The 18295-nt window shown below is 45.2% G+C and overlaps 1 protein-coding gene across 3 annotated transcripts in view; it reads right to left on the bottom strand.

Moving 5' to 3' along the window:
* LOC132400979 (serum response factor-like) overlaps positions 1-18295 on the bottom strand; it is a 66734-nt gene that overhangs the window by 9805 nt on the left and 38634 nt on the right. For all 3 annotated transcript variants that reach the window (XM_059982635.1, XM_059982632.1, XM_059982633.1), the window contains exon 3: positions 1255-1495. In XM_059982635.1, coding sequence (XP_059838618.1) covers positions 1255-1495 — 241 coding nt within the window. The remainder of the gene's footprint in view (positions 1-1254; positions 1496-18295) is intronic.

Here is an 18295-nt window from a genome sequence, read left to right on the forward strand (position 1 = left end):
TCCCTCAGCTACCATCAGACAGGAGGTACAGAAGCCTGAAGTCCCACACCACCACAGAGAAACAGCTACTTCCATGCAATCGTTCACAACCGTAACCCTACCTCTGCAATGGAACACTCGATCACCTGATGCACTACCAAGGACTTGTCTCTGATTGTCTTTACTTCTACAGCAAATCATTCATGATGGAAAATTGAGAAGCTGTAGGGAAAGGGGAGGGAATGTGAACTAATCTCCATCAGTAGAGGAAAACCTCTGGGCAAACCGATCAGAACACTGACTCTGGGCAATTCAAGGAGTGTTAAAGTAAGTGGCTGCAAAGTTATGGACTAAAAGCCTCTTAAACATTGTATATCTGATTTTATCACCTCCCCTAGCAGTCCATTCCAGGCACCTAACATTCATTATACAAAATCTTGCTTTCTACATCATTTTTAAACTTCTTACTGTAAACTTATGTCCTCTGGTATTTGATGTTCCCACACTAGGAAAGGACTCTGTCTATCTACCCGGTCTATGTCTCTCATAAATTTGAGGTCTCCCCTCACCCTCCAGTGCTCCAGAGAAAACAATTCAAGTTTGTCCAGTCTCTTGGCGCTAACACACTCCAATCCAAGCAACATGCTGGAGAGCTTCCTCACACCCTCTTTAACTTCTCATCCTTTTGATAGTGGTGATTACAATGACCTACGATGCTCCGAATGACAACTGACCGAAGTTTCACTCATCTGCAACTTGACTTCCCAGCTCAGAGCTCTGACCAACGAAGACCAGTACATGATATGCCTTCTTTATCGCCCTATCCACTGGAGTCGTCACCTTCAGGGAGCTATGGACTTGAATCACATCAGTGCTCCTAATAGTCCCAACTATTTACTGTAAACTTTCCTGTGTTTGACCTCCCCAAGTCCAACACCTCACATCTGTATGGATTAAACTCCTTCCAGTTCTCCACCCATGGGGGGGAAGACGGTGGGGGGGGGGGGAGAGGGGGGAGAAGGGGAGTGGGCTTACTTGACCCTCACTGACATCCATACATCCACGCCACACTGTCCGACCCACAGCACCAGCTCCAACAGCCTCCCTCCCCCATTCCACAGTCACAATCAACATGCACGCTGCCCTGGCACCCCCCCAGCCCACCCTTCGCTGCTCTCAACCTTCCCTTGTGCCCACAGGGTGCACACCCCATCCACCATGCTCAGCACTACAGGCTGCCAGCCCTGAGCCACCCTGCCCGTCGTTCACACCCACCTGACATGAGAGTGAACCCGCTGGGGATCTGCACCATGCTGCCAGAGGTGCCGGTGACGGCTGGTTTGAAGACGGTGCCATTGCTGTTGGTGATGGCGGTAACTGGAGCCAGATAGTTGGTGATGGGGAAGCTGTGGCCAGTGCTAACCTGCAGGTTGGTAGAGGTGTTGGAGGCCAACTGGTTGACTCCCTTTGACCCGGGAACGTTGGTCACAGTGAAGGTGGTTGGCTTCAGACTGTCCTGAGGGAGAAAGAGCAGAGTTAGTGTTGACCTGGGGAGAGACAGAGAAGCACAAACTAGGGAGGGAGGAAGAGTTTACCCCAGGGGCAGTCTGTCACGCTGCAGCTAGGGTACAGAGCATTGTTCTGACTCACACAACCCCACCAACACACACACCATGGCTCTTTGCCACCCAATGTCCCAAATCCCCCCACAACACAGAGTGTGGACCCCCATGCAAGGTACAACATGGTGATACCCCAGAACAAAGCCAGTCCAGAGTCGTAAACACCTGCTGCACCCATAACACCCATGGGTGCTCGATGTTGTGCATCAATATCCTCAAGATCCGCACACACAGTAGCCATGAGTACCATGGGTAGCCCTGTAACCATGTGATACAGGTGCGCATTCCCCTCTCCCCAATACTGGAAGAAAGGGCACTGTCTCCGTCATCAGCATTACCCAGAGCCCATCTCCGTACAACCAGGGGCAGAGGAACAATTATCCTCCCATCCATTTACAAAGTATCACTTAGTGCAGTTTAATCAAACACAGAGACAGGAATCTTTTATATCCTTACATATCAATGCCAAATGAACCATGGTTTTGAATTGGCTGCTCAGAGCTGCAGTTAAGTGATGTATGTGAAAGTTCTCAGTAAACCATTGACAAAGCACCTCAGAATCACAACACCGTACTTGAAACAGGAAAATGCTGGAAACATTCAGCAGATGAGAACACTGATGCACCATCAATAACTCTCTGAGACGTGAGGCGAGATATCGGCTCTTATCGACTGGAAGAAAGAACAAGCAGCAATTGACCACCATGCTACATCCTGAAGACTGAGAGGCCGGGCTCAAGCCTCAATCGCCTTTATACAGGGGTCTGTGGGAGGAGCCACAGGAGCAGTCAGCAGGGGGTGTGTCCAGACAGGTATATGTAGTTCACCACAAACACATTGCCTGTTTCTCTTTCCAGACACTAGCTGGCCAGCTGCAAGGTGACAGCAGCTCCTGCTTTAATTTCGGGTTCCCAGCATCTGCACATTGTTTTTTTTAAACTGCCTGGCACATGGACCGCCACGACCACGCGCGTACAATTGGTGGGCATGGACAGACTCATTTGTTTTTAAAAATTATATTTTTAGGTTCATAAGGCTGGTTTTGGGGATATAGAGGGGAGTTACGGGTCAGTTTGAGGTTTAGGAACAGGAATAGATGTCAGGCCAGAGTCTCTACTCCACGGTTGAATACCAACAACGCCAAGGTGGGACATCCATGGTCGAAGGTCAGATGTCAGCCCAGCAGAGAGTGAACGTTAAAGGATTATGTATGTGTATGACAGCCCGGGACCAAGGCAGATTCTGCTCTTTGCACACATAACATTCCACATTATTTTCCCAGCGGCGGAGTAACTGTACGATTTCCACGTCTGGAAAGGTCCAGATGTAAGAGGCTAGGCTTTTCTACCCATAGAGCAATCTCTCTCTTGTGAATAGGACAAGTAGCTCAATAATGTAGATTCAAATACATGCACGTGCGCACACACACACACACACACACACACACACACACACACAGACACCACCCCCCCCCACCCGTATCTCAGACTACAGGTTGACGGCCTTGCCTCTGGATAAATAATGGGTGGAGAACGCGTAACTGAGGGGCAGGTCAAGGCCAAACGCCTCCTTTGGCCACTGTTCCTCCTGTGTCAGATTATCCTGGCATTGACAGTTGGAGCAGCGGTCCTTCAGTTCAGCGAAGGCCAGTCTGGGCCTGACGGGAGCACAGTGGTCAGTTGGTTAATCAGTAACAAAGTGCCTTGGAAAAGCAAGTGATCAGTAGGTTGGTCAGGGCTGTGTCCAGGGTAGACAGGGGCATTAGGGCAGTGCTGAGCAACCCTGTCCAGCAAACTGAAACGGTGTTTGGTTCTGACCCTCCCCCAGGATACCAGGATCCCGGGCAGCTGTGGGCTGGTACTCCAGAACACTTTTGGCGGTTTGGGGGGGGGGGGGGGGGGATGAGAAAAATCACCTGTTCAATATGAAAGCAGACAGAGGAATTAATGCTTCCAGTGGGAAGTTCCAGCACAACAGATCCAGGCCTGTCAGCAGCATCATCAGGAAGCAATTACTGAGAAAGGAGAGAATCTGGAACCTTCCACCACTCCCCCTACCCCCCACTGAGAAAGGGTGTCAGGTTATATTGAGCCCTGAAGGTGTATGGAGCAGGGTACCAACACCCAGGGCCAGTCACCAACAGGGCAAGGTTGCTGAACGATGCCTGCTCCACACCGTAGGGACCGGGTAGGAGCTGACATTTGGATGGAACAGCTAGATTAGAGTCAATCGTTCACCTAAAAGAGAAATGGAAAACTACATCTGCCTGGCACTTTTCTCAGCTTCAAAACACGACTGGGCAACAGATGGGATTCCTCATCACAGAGTAATCTGGTGTGGGATGGGACCTGACTGCATGGTGCCAACACAGTTGGTCTACTCAAATCACCTCCTAGACAGCAAGGAGACTCACAAGCCACAGTGTTCCCCTCAGACATTCACCCGGATGCAGATACAAGCCGCCCTACAAGATCCCACACACCCTGGCTGGTCAAATGAGATGCGGGGCTAGGCCAGGGGGAAGATTACCCGGACTTCTCCTTCTGTGACAGCAATATAAACCAAGGTCCCACGGCCCATGACTCCGCTCTACCATTTGTTAAGATTACAGCTGATCTAACCTTGGTCTCAGCATCATTTTCTTGCTTCCTCCCTCAAGTCACCCGTTGTTCAAATATCAGCCAGTCCACCCCACCATGCATTATATTCACAGACGTCCTGGGAACAGCATCCCAAGTACAGGGGATGCGGTGTTCGACCATCAGTTAACCAGGGCAGCCACTTACTTGGGACAGCTTTTAAAGAACAAAAGCTAATTGAGAAAATAGCCAGGACTCCCTTAGTTTATTTGGGACACTCAGCTGCTTGATTGGGACAGGAGACTGCTGCCAAAGTTTCTAACTAGCGTCAGTTCATGCACTTGTGCAAATTGGACACTTCATCGTGATTAGAGTGGACAGATTTTAAATAGTGTCACTTGCATGTGCTTGTGTCATTGTCTGTTTGGGCCTACAGACACTGATTGAAAAATAAGTGATTTTTAATCATTTAGTTTTTTTATTTTGACTTAAAAAATATCAGAACCCTTGCCAAAATACCACAGAAAGTTTTGACACCAGCAGAAGGCCGTCCATTATCTGCACTAGGTGTCTGTGCTGATTTTGTTCATTTACAGTCAATCAAAACATCACAGCAGTGTTCACTGGACGAGTTTCTCTGTCAATAACAATTAGGAACTAATTCACTTTCATTTTACAGTAGCTCTGCTGGTGTTCTAACTTGTTCATTTTTTTCTCTTCAGTGGTTTGATCAAGGCACGACTGAGCAGTGTTCTGTTCTGGGTGTCGGATGAGGGATGTCCGGGAGACTCCCAGCCTCCCGGATGGCCACATCTGCACCAGGTGCATTGAGCTGCAGCTCTTTAGGGACCACATTAGGGAACTGGAGATGCAGCTTGACAACCTTCATTTGATCAGGGAAAGTGAGGAGGAGATAGATAGGAGCTATAGGCAGGTAGTCACAACAGTACTACTGCTGTTTGAGTACTTTTGGGGGAGGGGGCAGAAACTGCCTCCCTGGGGGAAGCAACAGGGTTGATGTGGAGGTAGATTTTAATTTCCCAAATATTGATTGGCATTTCCCTAGAGTGAGGAGTTTAGATGGGTGGAGTTTGTCAGGTGTGTTCAGGAAGGTTTCTTAACACTATATGTAGATAAACCTGCAAGAAGAGAAGGCTGTACCTGATCTGGTATTGGGAAATGAACCTGGTCAGGTGTCAGGGCTCTCAGTGGGAGAGCATTTTAGAGATAGTGATCACAATTCTATCTCCTTTACCATAGCATTGCAGAGGGATAGGAACAGACAAGTTAGGAAAATGTTTAATTGGAGTGAGGAGAAATATGAAGCTATCAGGTAGGAACTTGGAAGCATAAACTTGGAGCAGATGTTCTCAGGGAAACGTACAGCAGAAATGTGGCAAATGTTCAGGGGATATTTGTGTGGAGCTCTGCATAGGTATGTTCCAATGAGACAGGGAAAGGATGGTAGGTTACAGGAACTGTGGTGTACAAAGGCTGTTGAAAATCTAGTCAAGAAGAAAAGCTTACCAAAGGTTCTGACAGCTAGGTAATGTTAGAGATCTAGAAGATTATAAGGCTAGCAGGAAGAAGCTTAAGAATGAAATTAGGAGAGCCAGAAGAGGCCATGAGAAGGCCTTGACGGACAGGATTAAGGAAAACCCCAAGGCATTCTACAAGTAGGTGAAGAGCAAGAGGATAAGATGCAAGAAACAGGACCAATCAAGCGTGATAATGGTAAAATGTGTACGAAACCGGAGGAGATAACTAAGTACTTAATGAAAACTTAATGAAATTAATAGTAAGACCCTTGGCAGTGTGGAGGATCAGAACGATCTTGGGGTCCAAGTCCACAGGCCACTCAAAGCTGCTGCGTAGGTTGACTAAGTGGTTAAGAATGCATACGGTGCATTGGCCTTCCTCAACCCTGGAATTGAGTTCAAGAGCCGAGGGGTAATATTACAGATATGTAGGACACTGGTCAGACCCCACTTGGAGTACTGTGCTCAGTTCTGGTCACCTCACTACAGGAAGGATGTGGAAGCCATAGAAAGGGTGCAGAGGAGATTTACAAGGATATTACCTGGACTGGGGAGCATGCCTTATGAGAATAGATTGGGTGAACTCGGCCTTTTCTCCTTGGAGCAGCGGAGGATGAGAGGTGACCTGATAGAGGTGTACAAGGTAATGAGAGGCATTGATCATGTGGATAGTCAGAGGCTTTTTCCCAGGGCTGAAATGGCTTACACAAGAGGGCACAGTTTTAAGGTGCTTGGTAGTAGGTACAAAGGAGATGTCAGGGGTAAGTTTTTTTTTAAAAAAATGCAGAAAGTGGTGAGTGTGTGCTGTTGATGGTGGTGGAGGTGGATACAAAAGGGTTTTTTTAAGAGACTCCTGGACAGGTATATGGAGCTTAGAAAAATAGAGGGCTATGTATAACCCTAGGTAATTTCAAAAGTAAGTACATGTTCAGCACAGCATTGTGGGCCAAAGGGCCTGTATTGTGCTGTAGGTTTTCTATGCTTTTCCATATTTAATTAAATACATATTTTGTTTCTCAGTTAAACGGTTGCTTATCTTTTTTTGTACTTTTTCATGACGCTTCAGCTAATTAGGGCAGCCACTTAATTGGGCCAAAATGTACTCATCCCGATGTGTCCCAATTAATGGAATCCACTATACTTCCAAAGCTTGGAGATGAAATTCCTTCTCACGCGATTTTAAATAAGTAATGCCTTATTCTAAAACTTGGCCTCCTGGTTCTAAATACCTTCGCTGAGGGTAACAAACTGAAAATCCCACTCGTATACTTCAGCAAAATACCTTCATTCTTCTACCTGGCATGGAATGAAAACCCAACCTGCTTAACTTTCTTCAGTGTGTTCCGGCAAACTCAAAAGATCAGGATGGCAAAAAGACAGGAACCTTGGATGACAGAGAGATTGCGAGATTGGTCAAAAAGAGGGAAAAGGCCCAGAGGCCAATAAAACTGAAATTATACACTGCCTTTGAGAAATATCAAGAGAAAAAGGAATTATGAAAGGAAACAGGGATCACACAGTGTTCTGGCAAGTAGGATGGTGAAGAATCCCAAGACGTTTTAAGTAGTAAGAGGCTGGGAATTTATGCACCAAGCCAGAGGAAGCAGGTGAGGAACTTATCACTGGTATTCACCAAAGAGAAGGAAATGATATTGAAATTCGGGAGAGATTGTTGATATTCTTAGGCTTATTAAGCATGAGGTGGTGCTGAGCTTCTGGAAAAAAAACATTACTTGGACCTAATTGGAACTACCTCAGCATACCAAGAGAGGCAAAGGAGCAGATTGCTGGAGATCTTTATCTTCTTTAGCCACAGACAAGGTCACAGAATGGAAAATAATCAATTGTGTTCCTTTATTTAAGGAGGGCACCAGGGACAAGGAACAGTACAGCACAGGTACAGGCAAGCTCTGCCCGTGAGAACTATCATGGTAGGGAAATTATAGAAAAAGGTTCTTAGAGGTAGTCAGCATGACCACTTGCAGGGAAGATCATGTCCCAGCTTTTTGAGAAGGTGACAAAGATGAGGATAGGCTGGTCCATAAAATTAAGTCTGAGATCCACAGAAAGTTTGTAAATTTTAATCTCAAATTAACCTGGCCATAGAAGACAAAGGGAAGTGTTACAGGAGCATTTATAAGACTGGAGGTCTGTAATGAGTGGACTTCTGCAGTAATCAGTACTGAGTTCCTGCTGTTTGTAATTGTTATTAATGGTTTAAATGTAAATGCAGTTGGTCTGATTGGTAAGCTTGTAGGTGACACAAAAGTGGAGGAATTGTGAAGTCATGCTGGATATAAACAGGCCCTTCAGTCCAGCTCATCTATGCCAACCGAGTTGCCCTTCTGACCCTGTCTCATTTTCCTGCATTTCATCCATACAGTAGCATGCAAAAGTTTGAGCATCACTGGTCAAAATTTCTGTTGCTGTGAATAGCTAAGTGAGTAAAAGATGACCTGATTTCCAAAAGACAAAGTTAAAGATGACACATTTCTTTAAGCAAGATTACTTTTTTATTTCCATCTTTTACAGTTTCAAAATAACAAAAAAAAAGGAAAAGGGCCCGAAGCAAAAGTTTGGGCACTCTGCATGGTCAGTACTTAGTAACACCCCCTTTGGCAAGTATCCCAGCTTGTAAACGCTTTCTGTAGACAGCTAAGAGTCTTTCAATTCTTGTTTGGGGGATTTTCATCCATTCTTCCTTGCAAAAGGCTTCTAGTTCTGTGAGATTCTTGGGCCATCTTGCATGCACTGCTCTTTTGAGGTCTATCCACAGATTTTTGATGATGTTTAGGTCAGGGGACTGTGAGGGCCATGGCACAACTTCCAGCTTGCACCTCTTGAGGTAGTCCATTGTGGATTTTGAGGTGTGTTTAGGATCATTATCCTGTTGTAGAAGCCATCCTCTTTTCATCTTCAGCTTTCTTACAGACGGTGCGATGTTTGCTTCCAGATTTTGCTGGTATTTGATTGAATTCACTCTTCCCTCTACCTGTGAAATGCTCCCCAATGCCACCGGCTGCAACACAAGCCCAAAGCATGATCAATCCACCCCCGTGCTTAACAGTTGGAGAGGTGTTCTTTTCATAAAATTCTGCAGCCTTTTCCTCCAAACATACCTTTGCTCATTGCAGCCAAAAAGTTCTATTTTAACTTCATCAGTCCACAGGACTCGTTTCCAAAATGCATCAGGCTTGCTTAGATGTTCCTTTGCAAACTTCTGACGCTGAATTTTGTGGTGAGGACAGAGGAAAGGTTTTCTTCTGATGACTCTTTTATGAAGGTCATATATGTGAATATGAACAGTGCACCACCACTCCAGAGTCTGCTAAATCTTCCTGAAGGTCTTTTGCAATCAAACGGGGGTTTCGATTTGCTTTTCTAGCAATCCTACAAGCAATTCTCTCGGAAAGTTTTCTTGGTCTTCCAGACCTCAACTTGACCTCCACCATTCCTGTTAATTGCCATTTCTTAATTACATTACGAACTGAGGAAACGGCTACCTGAAAACGCTTTGCTATCTTCTTATAGCCTTCTCCTGCTTTGTGGGCATCATTTATTTTAATTTTCAGAGTGCGAGGCAGCTGCTTAGAGGAGTCCATGGCTGCTGATTGTTGGGACAAGGTTGGAGGAGTCAGGGTATTTATAAAGCTTTGAAATTGGCATCACCTGGCCTTTCCTAACGATGACTGTGAACAAGCCAAAGCCCTAACAAGCTAATTAAGGTCTGAGACCTTGGTAAAAGTTCTGAGAAGTCAAATCTCTTGGGGTGCCCAAACTTTTGCATGGTGCTCCTTTCCTTTTTTTTCCCCACTCTAAAATTGTACAAAACAAAAATAATACACTAATCTTGCTTAAAAAGGTGAAAAGAATGTTTCAGCTATGATTTTTGGAGATCAATTCATCTTCTACTCACTTAACTATTCACAATAACAGAAATTTTGACCGGGATGCCCAAACTTTTGCATGTCACTGTATTCCATTAAACCTTCCTTATCCAAATGGCTTTTGACCACTGTAATTGTACTAGCCTTGACCACTTCCAAAGGCAGCTCAGTCCACATACCTACTGCCCTCATGAGTTGAAAATCTTAAAAACAGTCACTTCAGGCAGATGGGGCTCATCAGCTGTGGTTGGCAGATCATCTAGGAGAAGGAAAACTCAGATCACAGTTCTCCTGCTGACTTGCAGCTGTACCCACTCATGGGGAAACCTTTGAGAGCAAACCCCAAGGAAAAACCAGAGCAGGATTCCTTAAGGCAAACTTACATTGAGTTCAATGCTGACTGACAACCTTTCCAAAGTCACTGGTGGCAAACTGCATCAGGGTCTACCATTCCTTTCAGTAATCACCTACGTGGAGAGCGGGAGCCTGCAGCATGCCCTCCATATGACCCATGTCTCAGAGAGAGTGCTCAGTTACAAAACCCATGCTCTACCTTGACCGATGGAGGGCTTCAATAAAATCACCCCTCAGCTTCCTTCAGACCACCCTATCCAGTCCTTCATTATAATTTCAAAAGTTTAAAATAAGTTTATTATCAAAATGCATATATGTCACCATATATTACTCCGGGATTCATTTTATTGAGGGCATTCATATTAAATAGAAAGAAACACAATAAATTAAAAACCACACACGATGGACAAACAACTAATGTGCAAAAGACATTGAAAATACGAAAAAAAACTAATAAAAGTAATAAATAAATAGGAATTAATATCAAGAAAACAGGCTGAAGAGTCCTTAAAATGAGTCCATAAGTTGGGGATCAGTTCAGTGTTGGGGTGAGTGAAGTTCTGTGCACTGTCCATTCCCTCACTGCTGCTTTGCCTCGCTTTTATCGACTGTGTCCATGTGTATTACCTTCAGAATAAAAGGCAAGGATAATGTGCTCAGGGAACCTTTGGTTTTGAGATATTGAAGCCATATTTAAAAGGAGGTACATGGTAGGTATAGGCAAAAAAGAACAAATGGGAACTTGAGGTCTATAAGAAATGCAAGAGAACACATGAGGGAATCAGGAGGGCTCAAAGAAGGTACAAGGTTGCTCTAGACCAGGTCAAGGAGAATCCCAAGGGCTTCTACAGATATATTAAAGAGAGAAAGGATAGCAAGGGACAAAGTTGGTCCTCTACAAGATCGGAGTGTTCACCAAAGCATGGAGCCAAAAAAAGATGGGGGATTTGGAAAAATGGGCTTTAAAAAATTTAATGCAGACAAGTGCGAGGAGTTGCACGTTGGGAGAACAATCCAGGGCAGGACTTGTTTGGTGAGAGGTCAAACACCGAGGATTGCAGTAGAACAGAGGGATCTGGGAACACAGATTCATAATTCCTTGAAAGTGGTGTCACAGGTAGAGATGATCATAAGGAAAACCTCTGGCTTGTTAGCCTTCATAAATCAAAGAACTGAGTAAAGCAACTGGAACATTATGCTGCAGCTGTCTAGTCTCTGCAAAACATGATTGATCATTTCTACACACTCTCTACCTTAATGTGTAACGACGAGAACTGTAGACAATACTCCAGGTCCAGTCTCACTAACGTTTTGTACAGTTGCAACATGACATCCCAACTCTTGCACTCAATGCCCGCAGGAAGATTGTCCAAGGATGCAACAGAGTACAGATTAGATGGAGATAGGGGTGGAGAACTGGAAGGAGTTTAATCCATACAGATGTGAGGTGTTGGACTTGGGGAGGTCAAACACAGGAAAGTTTACAGTAAATAGTTGGACTATTAGGAGCACTGATGTGATTCAAGTCCATAGCTCCCTGAAGGTGACGACTCCAGTGGATAGGGCGATAAAGAAGGCATATCATGTACTGGTCTTCGTTGGTCAGAGCTCTGAGCTGGGAAGTCAAGTTGCAGATGAGTGAAACTTCGGTCAGTTGTCATTCGGAGCATCGTAGGTCATTGTAATCACCACTCTCAAAAGGACGAGAAGTTAAAGAGGGTGTGAGGAAGCTCTCCAGCATGTTGCTTGGATTGGAGTGTGTTAGCGCCAAGAGACTGGACAAACTTGAATTGTTTTCTCTGGAGCACTGGAGGGTGAGGGGAGACCTCAAATTTATGAGAGACATAGACCGGGTAGATAGACAGAGTCCTTTCCTAGTGTGGGAACATCAAATACCAGAGGACATAAGTTTACAGTAAGAAGTTTAAAAATGATGTAGAAAGCAAGATTTTTATAATGAATGTTAGGTGCCTGGAATGGACAGCTAGGGGAGTTTAGTCCATAACCTTTGCAGCCACTTTAACACTCCTTGAATTGCCCAGAGTCAGTGTTCTGATCGGTTTGCCCAGAGGTTTTCCTCTACTGATGGAGATTAGTTCACATTCCCTCCTCTCTCCCTACGGATTTTCAATCATCCATTATGAATGATCGGAATTGTCCATACTGGGCTAAACACCTATCAACAGGCAGAGAACAGAGGGATATGGATCATTTGCAGGGAGATGAGATTACTTTAGATTAACATCACAGTCATACAGACATGAGGTCTGAAGGGCCTATTCCTATGCTATACTGTTCGAGTAAATGGCAACCCTTTCATGTGAGGAAACAACCTAGTGAACCTGCCTCCGATGCATGTCTACGGCATGCTGTGATGCTGCATGAAAACCCCCTCTTCTTTCAGAGCCCAACTCTGCAATAAAGGACATCATTGCAGTCGCCTTCCTAATTACTTACTGTACCTGCACACTTGTCTTTTTGTTCCAGGTGTTAAGATCTTCGTACCACAACATTGTCATCTCACACCCTTTAAACCATTGCTTACTTTTTCCATTCCTCCTTCCACATAGCAAAACGTTACATTTACCACAATTGCCAACTTCTTACCCGTTCATTGACCCCCACCCGAATCCTTCTCAGGACTTGCTACCTTTTGCCACGAGCAGCAGTACACAAACACCCTTCATCCAAGTTAAGGCCCATCACTGTGGCTCCCACTAACCACTGATGGCCAGCCTAAAAACGGCCTATTGATCCTGATTCTTGCTTCCAATTGTTTTTCATGCCAATATTGCTCCTAGCCCCACGCACTTAAACCTTTAACATGGCTGAATGACTTCAGGAAATCCAAATATATCATATCCACTGGTTTTCCCCTTCATTCTCAAACTACAGAAAGATTCATGCAGGAACAGTCTAAATGGGTGACTGATGCTTTCTGTGGGCTAAAGATCCTGTTTTAATACTGTAGAACTCTGCTATTCCAACTGCAGGAAATTGTCAGAGTTTCCCTTCCCAAAAACCATGCTAACTCTATCTTGGAGTTTGCACAATGTTCTTCGAGTAATAAATTCCTATAAATGTTAAGCCACTTGCCATGAGCTTTCTCATTGTCACCCCCTCCTTTCTCATATGATTGTCACATTTGCCACTTTCCAGTCCCCTGGCACATCTCCAGACTCCAGGGAGATCCACCCTCTCCGCAGCCACTTCCTTTACTAAACAAAGACATGATCATCATCCGAAGAGTGTGGACAGACCTGGATTGTTTTCTTTGTAGCACTGAGGGGGATGAAGGACAATCAAATACAAAATTACAATGGGCACGAGTAGTGCAGGTAGTATTTTTCCAGGGTAAAAATGTCAAATTAAGATGAGAAGGGAGAAGGCTTAAGGAGCTATGAAGGGCAATTCTCATTTTCAACACAGCAGAGGGTAAGAGTGAGCAGATTTCTAAAAAGCATGTGATTGGCTAAGTGTGTGGCACCTCAGCTAATAAAACAAAGGTAGCGTACAGCAGAGTGGCAAGAAGGCATGGGTTAGTAGCAGGTTAAATGGCATCTACAGAGAGGAATAAAGTCAACATTCTGGGCCAGGAACCTTAATCAGGATTGGAGAAAAAGAGGGAAGAAGCCAGAATAAAAGAGTGGGTGGGGGGGTAAGAAGAGGGAAAGGAATTAGTAGAAGCTGGCAGGTGATAAGATGACAACACACACAAAATGCTGGTGGAATGCAGCAGGCCAGGCAGCATCTATAAGGAGAAGCACTGTCGACGTTTCAGGCCGAGACCCTTGGTCAGGTGATAAGATGAACCAGGTTCGGGGTGGGGGGAGGTGGATGGGTAGGGAAGGGGAGATAAAGTAGGAAGCTAGCTGGTGATACGTGGAAGAGGTAAAGGGCTGAAGAAGAATGAACCTGATAGGACAGGGCAGCGGACAATGGGAGAAAGGGAAGGAGGAGGGGCACTAGAGTGAGGTGAAGGGCAAGTGAGAAGAGAAGGAGGAAGAGGGGAGGCAAAATAGGGAATGGAAAAAAAAACGGGGTGGGGGGGGGGAAGATGTGAAATAGCCTGACGTTAGAGAAACTGATATTCAGGCCACCTGTTTGGAGGCTACACACACAGAACAACACGAGTAGTCCATGGACATACATATCAGAATGGGTGTGCAAAGTCAAATTGAAATGCATGGCGATCAGAAAATCCTGCCTTTTGTGACAGACAGAGCAAAGATGCTAAAAAAAATGGTTTCCCTAATCTACGTTGGATCTCACTGATGCACAGAAAGCCACACTAGGGGCACTGGATACATGGATGACCCAGACAGACTTGCAGCTCCATCTCCAGTGTCTCCTCACCTGATTGGTCTGTTTGCAGCCCTCAATAGAGGTGAGGGGATAGGTGTAGCAGCTGTCCCACTTGCAGGGGTAAGTGCCAAGAAGCAGATAAGTGGGGAGGGGCAAGTAGGCAAAGTAGTCACGGAGAGCACAAACCCTGCAGAAAGCAGAGAGTGGAGGGGGTGCAGAATATGTGCTTCATTGTCAGATTCCATAGTAAATGGCAGAAGTTACAGAGAATGATGTGCTGGACACAGATGTTCATGGGACAGGTAAAGACAAGGAGAACTCTACCTCTGTAATGGTGGGGTACATATGGGATGAGCCCAGATGTGCAGGAAATGGAGGTGTGGGTGAAGGCAGCATCAACCTTTATGGAACGGAAACCGAGTTCTTCATCTCGTATCTGCCCTCATCCCATCCACCTGCCACCAAGGCTCCCATATCCATCCTACGATGAGGGCACCAGAACTGAACACTGTACTCCCCAAGTGTGGTCTAAGCAGGGTTTTGTAGAACTGCAAAGTTACTTCATGGCTTGTGAGCTCAATCCACGACTAATAAAGGCCAATGCACCTTCTTAACCAACCTATTAATTTGTACCACAACCCTGAGGGATGTATGGATGTGGACCGTGAGACCCCTCCGTTCCACCACACTATCAAGCATTCACCGTCCTGAGCATACCATGTTCGACCTTCCAAAGTGTCTTCCAGACTGAACTCCATCTGCCACTTCTCTGCCCACTCTGAATCCTATGAATGGCCCATTTCAAGCTAAAACTAGCTCCGACACTGTCTATAACACCAAATGATACAGAGATAGGTGGAGGGGCAGGTTGTGTTGAGGAAGCAAGGGAGTCTGCAGAAGGACTTTGACAGATTAGGAAAATGGGCAAAGTGGCAGTTAAGAGTACAGTTGGCCCTCCTTATCCGCGGATCCTGCGTGCGCGGGTTCAACCAACCGCAGATCGGGAAAACCCAGAAGATCTCTCTCCAGCACTCGTTGTTTGAACATGTATGGACTATTTTTTTTCTTGTCATTATTCCCTAAACAATGCAGTATAACAACTACTTACATAGTATTTACATTGTATTAGGTATTATAAGTAATCTAGAGATGATTTAGAAGTACAGGAAATCCCCGGATTAGTTCCATTCCCGAGTCCATCCTTAAGTCGAATTGAAGTCGGAACAGGTACATCCGGTCTTATTTAACGTCATTTAGTCAAACATTTGTCTTTGTATATAGTATATATTTTACCTTTCTAAGCATCTAAAACACTTAAGAAATATATGTATTTCAATAATTAAAACACTGCGTTGCTTTGTAATAATTGTAGCTTTCATCGGGGCGGGGCCTTTCACACGCTCCATTAAAATTGTTCCGATTGTTGACCGACTGTAGCCTAACACTTTTCCAATGACCGATGGCATTTCACCTCTTTCCGATCGCTTTACTACTTGCACTTTATTTTCAATCGTGATTATTTTCGTGAACAGAAACACTGCTGATTCAGAGCTGCGCCGGACTGAGACTGGTTAAATAAGGTCCGGTGTTCCGCTGGGTCCTAAAGATCACTGCACTAAGACTGGTTAAATAAGGTCTGGTGTTCCGCTGGGTCCTAAAGTTCACTGCACTAAGACTGGTTAAATAAGGTCCGGTGTTCCGCTGGGTCCTAAAGATCACTGCACTAAGACTGGTTAAATAAGGTCCGGTGTTCCGTTGGGTCCTAAAGATCACTGCACTAAGACTGGTTAAATAAGGTCCGGTGTTCCGCTGGGTCCTAAAGATCACTGCACTAAGACTGGTTAAATAAGGTCCGGTGTTCCGCTGGGTCCTAAAGTTCACTGCACTAAGACTGGTTAAATAAGGTCCGGTGTTCCGCTGGGTCCTAAAGATCACTGCACTAAGACTGGTTAAATAAGGTCCGGTGTTCCGCTGAGTCCTAAAGATCACTGCACTAAGACTGGTTAAATAAGGTCCGGTGTTCCGCTGAGTCCTAAAGATCACTGCACTAAGACTGGTTAAATAAGGTCCGGTGTTCCGCTGGGTCCTAAAGATCACTGCACTAAGACTGGTTAAATAAGGTCCGGTGTTCCGCTGGGTCCTAAAGATCACTGCACTGAGCCAGATCAAATAAGGGACTTGAGCATCCGCATTTTTTGGTATACGCGGGGGTTCCCGGAACCAATCGGCCATGGATAAGGAGGGCAGACTGTATATTGTATGGTCATGCACAATGGTAGAAGGAATAAAGGCGAAGACTGTTTTCCAAACTGGGAGTGAATTCAGCAATCAGAAGTGCAAAGGGACTTGAGAATCCTAGTGCAGGATTCCCTAAAGGTTAGTTGCAGGTTGAGTGTGTGGTGAGGAAGGCAAAAGCAATGTTATCGTTCATTTCAAGAGGACTCGAATATAAAAGCAAGAACATAATACTGAGGCTTTATAAGGCATTGATCAGACTATATTTAGAGTATGGTGACCATTTTTGGGGTGGCACAGCAGCACGACAGTTTACAATACAGGTGACCCAGGTTCAGTTCCCAACGGTGCCTGTAAGGAGTTTGTACGTTGTCCCTGTGACCACGTGGGTTTCCTCCGGATACTCTGGTCTCATCTCAAGTCCAAAGATGTACCAGTTGGTAGGTGAATTGGTCATTGTAAATTGTCCCAAGATTAGGCCAGGATGAAATGGGGGATTGTGGCTCGAAGGACAGGAAGGGCCTACACCGCACTGTATCTCAATCAATCAATAAATATCAAAAGAAGGGTATCGGAGGGTCCAGAGGAGGTTCACAAGAATTATCACAGGAATGAAGGGTTAACTTATGAGTGTTTGATGGCTCTGGGCTTGCACTTGCTAGAGTTTAGAAGAATGAAGGCAATCTCAATGAAACAAACACTAAGTGGTCATGTGGATGACATTTCCAGTAGTGGGACAATGTTGTGTCTTCTGATCCTGCACAGAATAGAAGGCATGCCTTTACAGAGATGAGGAGGAATTTCTTCAGCCGGAGGGTGATGAATCTGTGGAATTCCTCACCACAGGCAGCTGTGGAGGCCCAGTCCTCGAGTATATTTAAAGCAGAGATTGATAGCTTCTTGATTTGTAAGGGGGGGTCAAAGGTTATGAGGAGAAGGCAGGAGAATGTGGCTGCAAAGGTAAATAAATCATCCATGATCGAATGGCAGAGAGAACTCAGTGGGCCATATGGCCTAATTTAACTCCAATGTCTCACGGACTACATGCCTATAACACTGCAGAAGCGCACAGAATAGCAACGTTTAATTAGTTTTTAAAATCACAATCATTTTGCCAAGGCAGTGGAGCAAAAAACTCAAAGATGAAGATGTAAAGGGACAGGGAGAAGCCTTCGCGGAACCTGAGGGGGCATCTTTCATCTAGCGGGTGGTGGGTATTTGGAATGAGCCGTGATACAAGCAGGTACAATTACAACACTTAAAAGACATTGGACAGGTGCATGGAAAGGTTAAAATTTAAGAGGAATATGGGGTTAACACAAACAAATGGGACAAGCTTAGTTCAGCAAACTGGTTAGCATGGATCAAATGGGCTAAAAGGCCTGGCTTCCCTGCTGTATAACTCTACGTTTCCAACTGTAGTGGTTGAAAAAACATCCCATTTAAAATCCATCTTCAAACAAGAGAAAATCAGCAGATGCTGGAAATCCAAACAACACACAAAATGCTGGAGGAACTCAGCAGGCCAGACAACATCTATGGAAAAGATGTACAGTCGACGTTCCAGGCCGAGACCCTTCGGAAGGACTGTCCCGCCGAAGGATCTTGACCTGAAACATTGACTGTACTTTTCTCCCCCACCCCTACAGATGCTGCCTGGCCCGCTGAGTTCCTCCAGCATTTTGTGTGTGTTTCTTAAAATCCATCTTCCCAATTTACCACATAAAGTTTAGGCAGCAAACTGGAGCACTTAAGGTTTTGAAGGTGCACTGTACATGATCCAATATTTAAGTTAT

Source organism: Hypanus sabinus, chromosome 10 (assembly GCF_030144855.1).
Source record: "Hypanus sabinus isolate sHypSab1 chromosome 10, sHypSab1.hap1, whole genome shotgun sequence".
Lineage (NCBI taxonomy): Eukaryota > Metazoa > Chordata > Chondrichthyes > Myliobatiformes > Dasyatidae > Hypanus > Hypanus sabinus.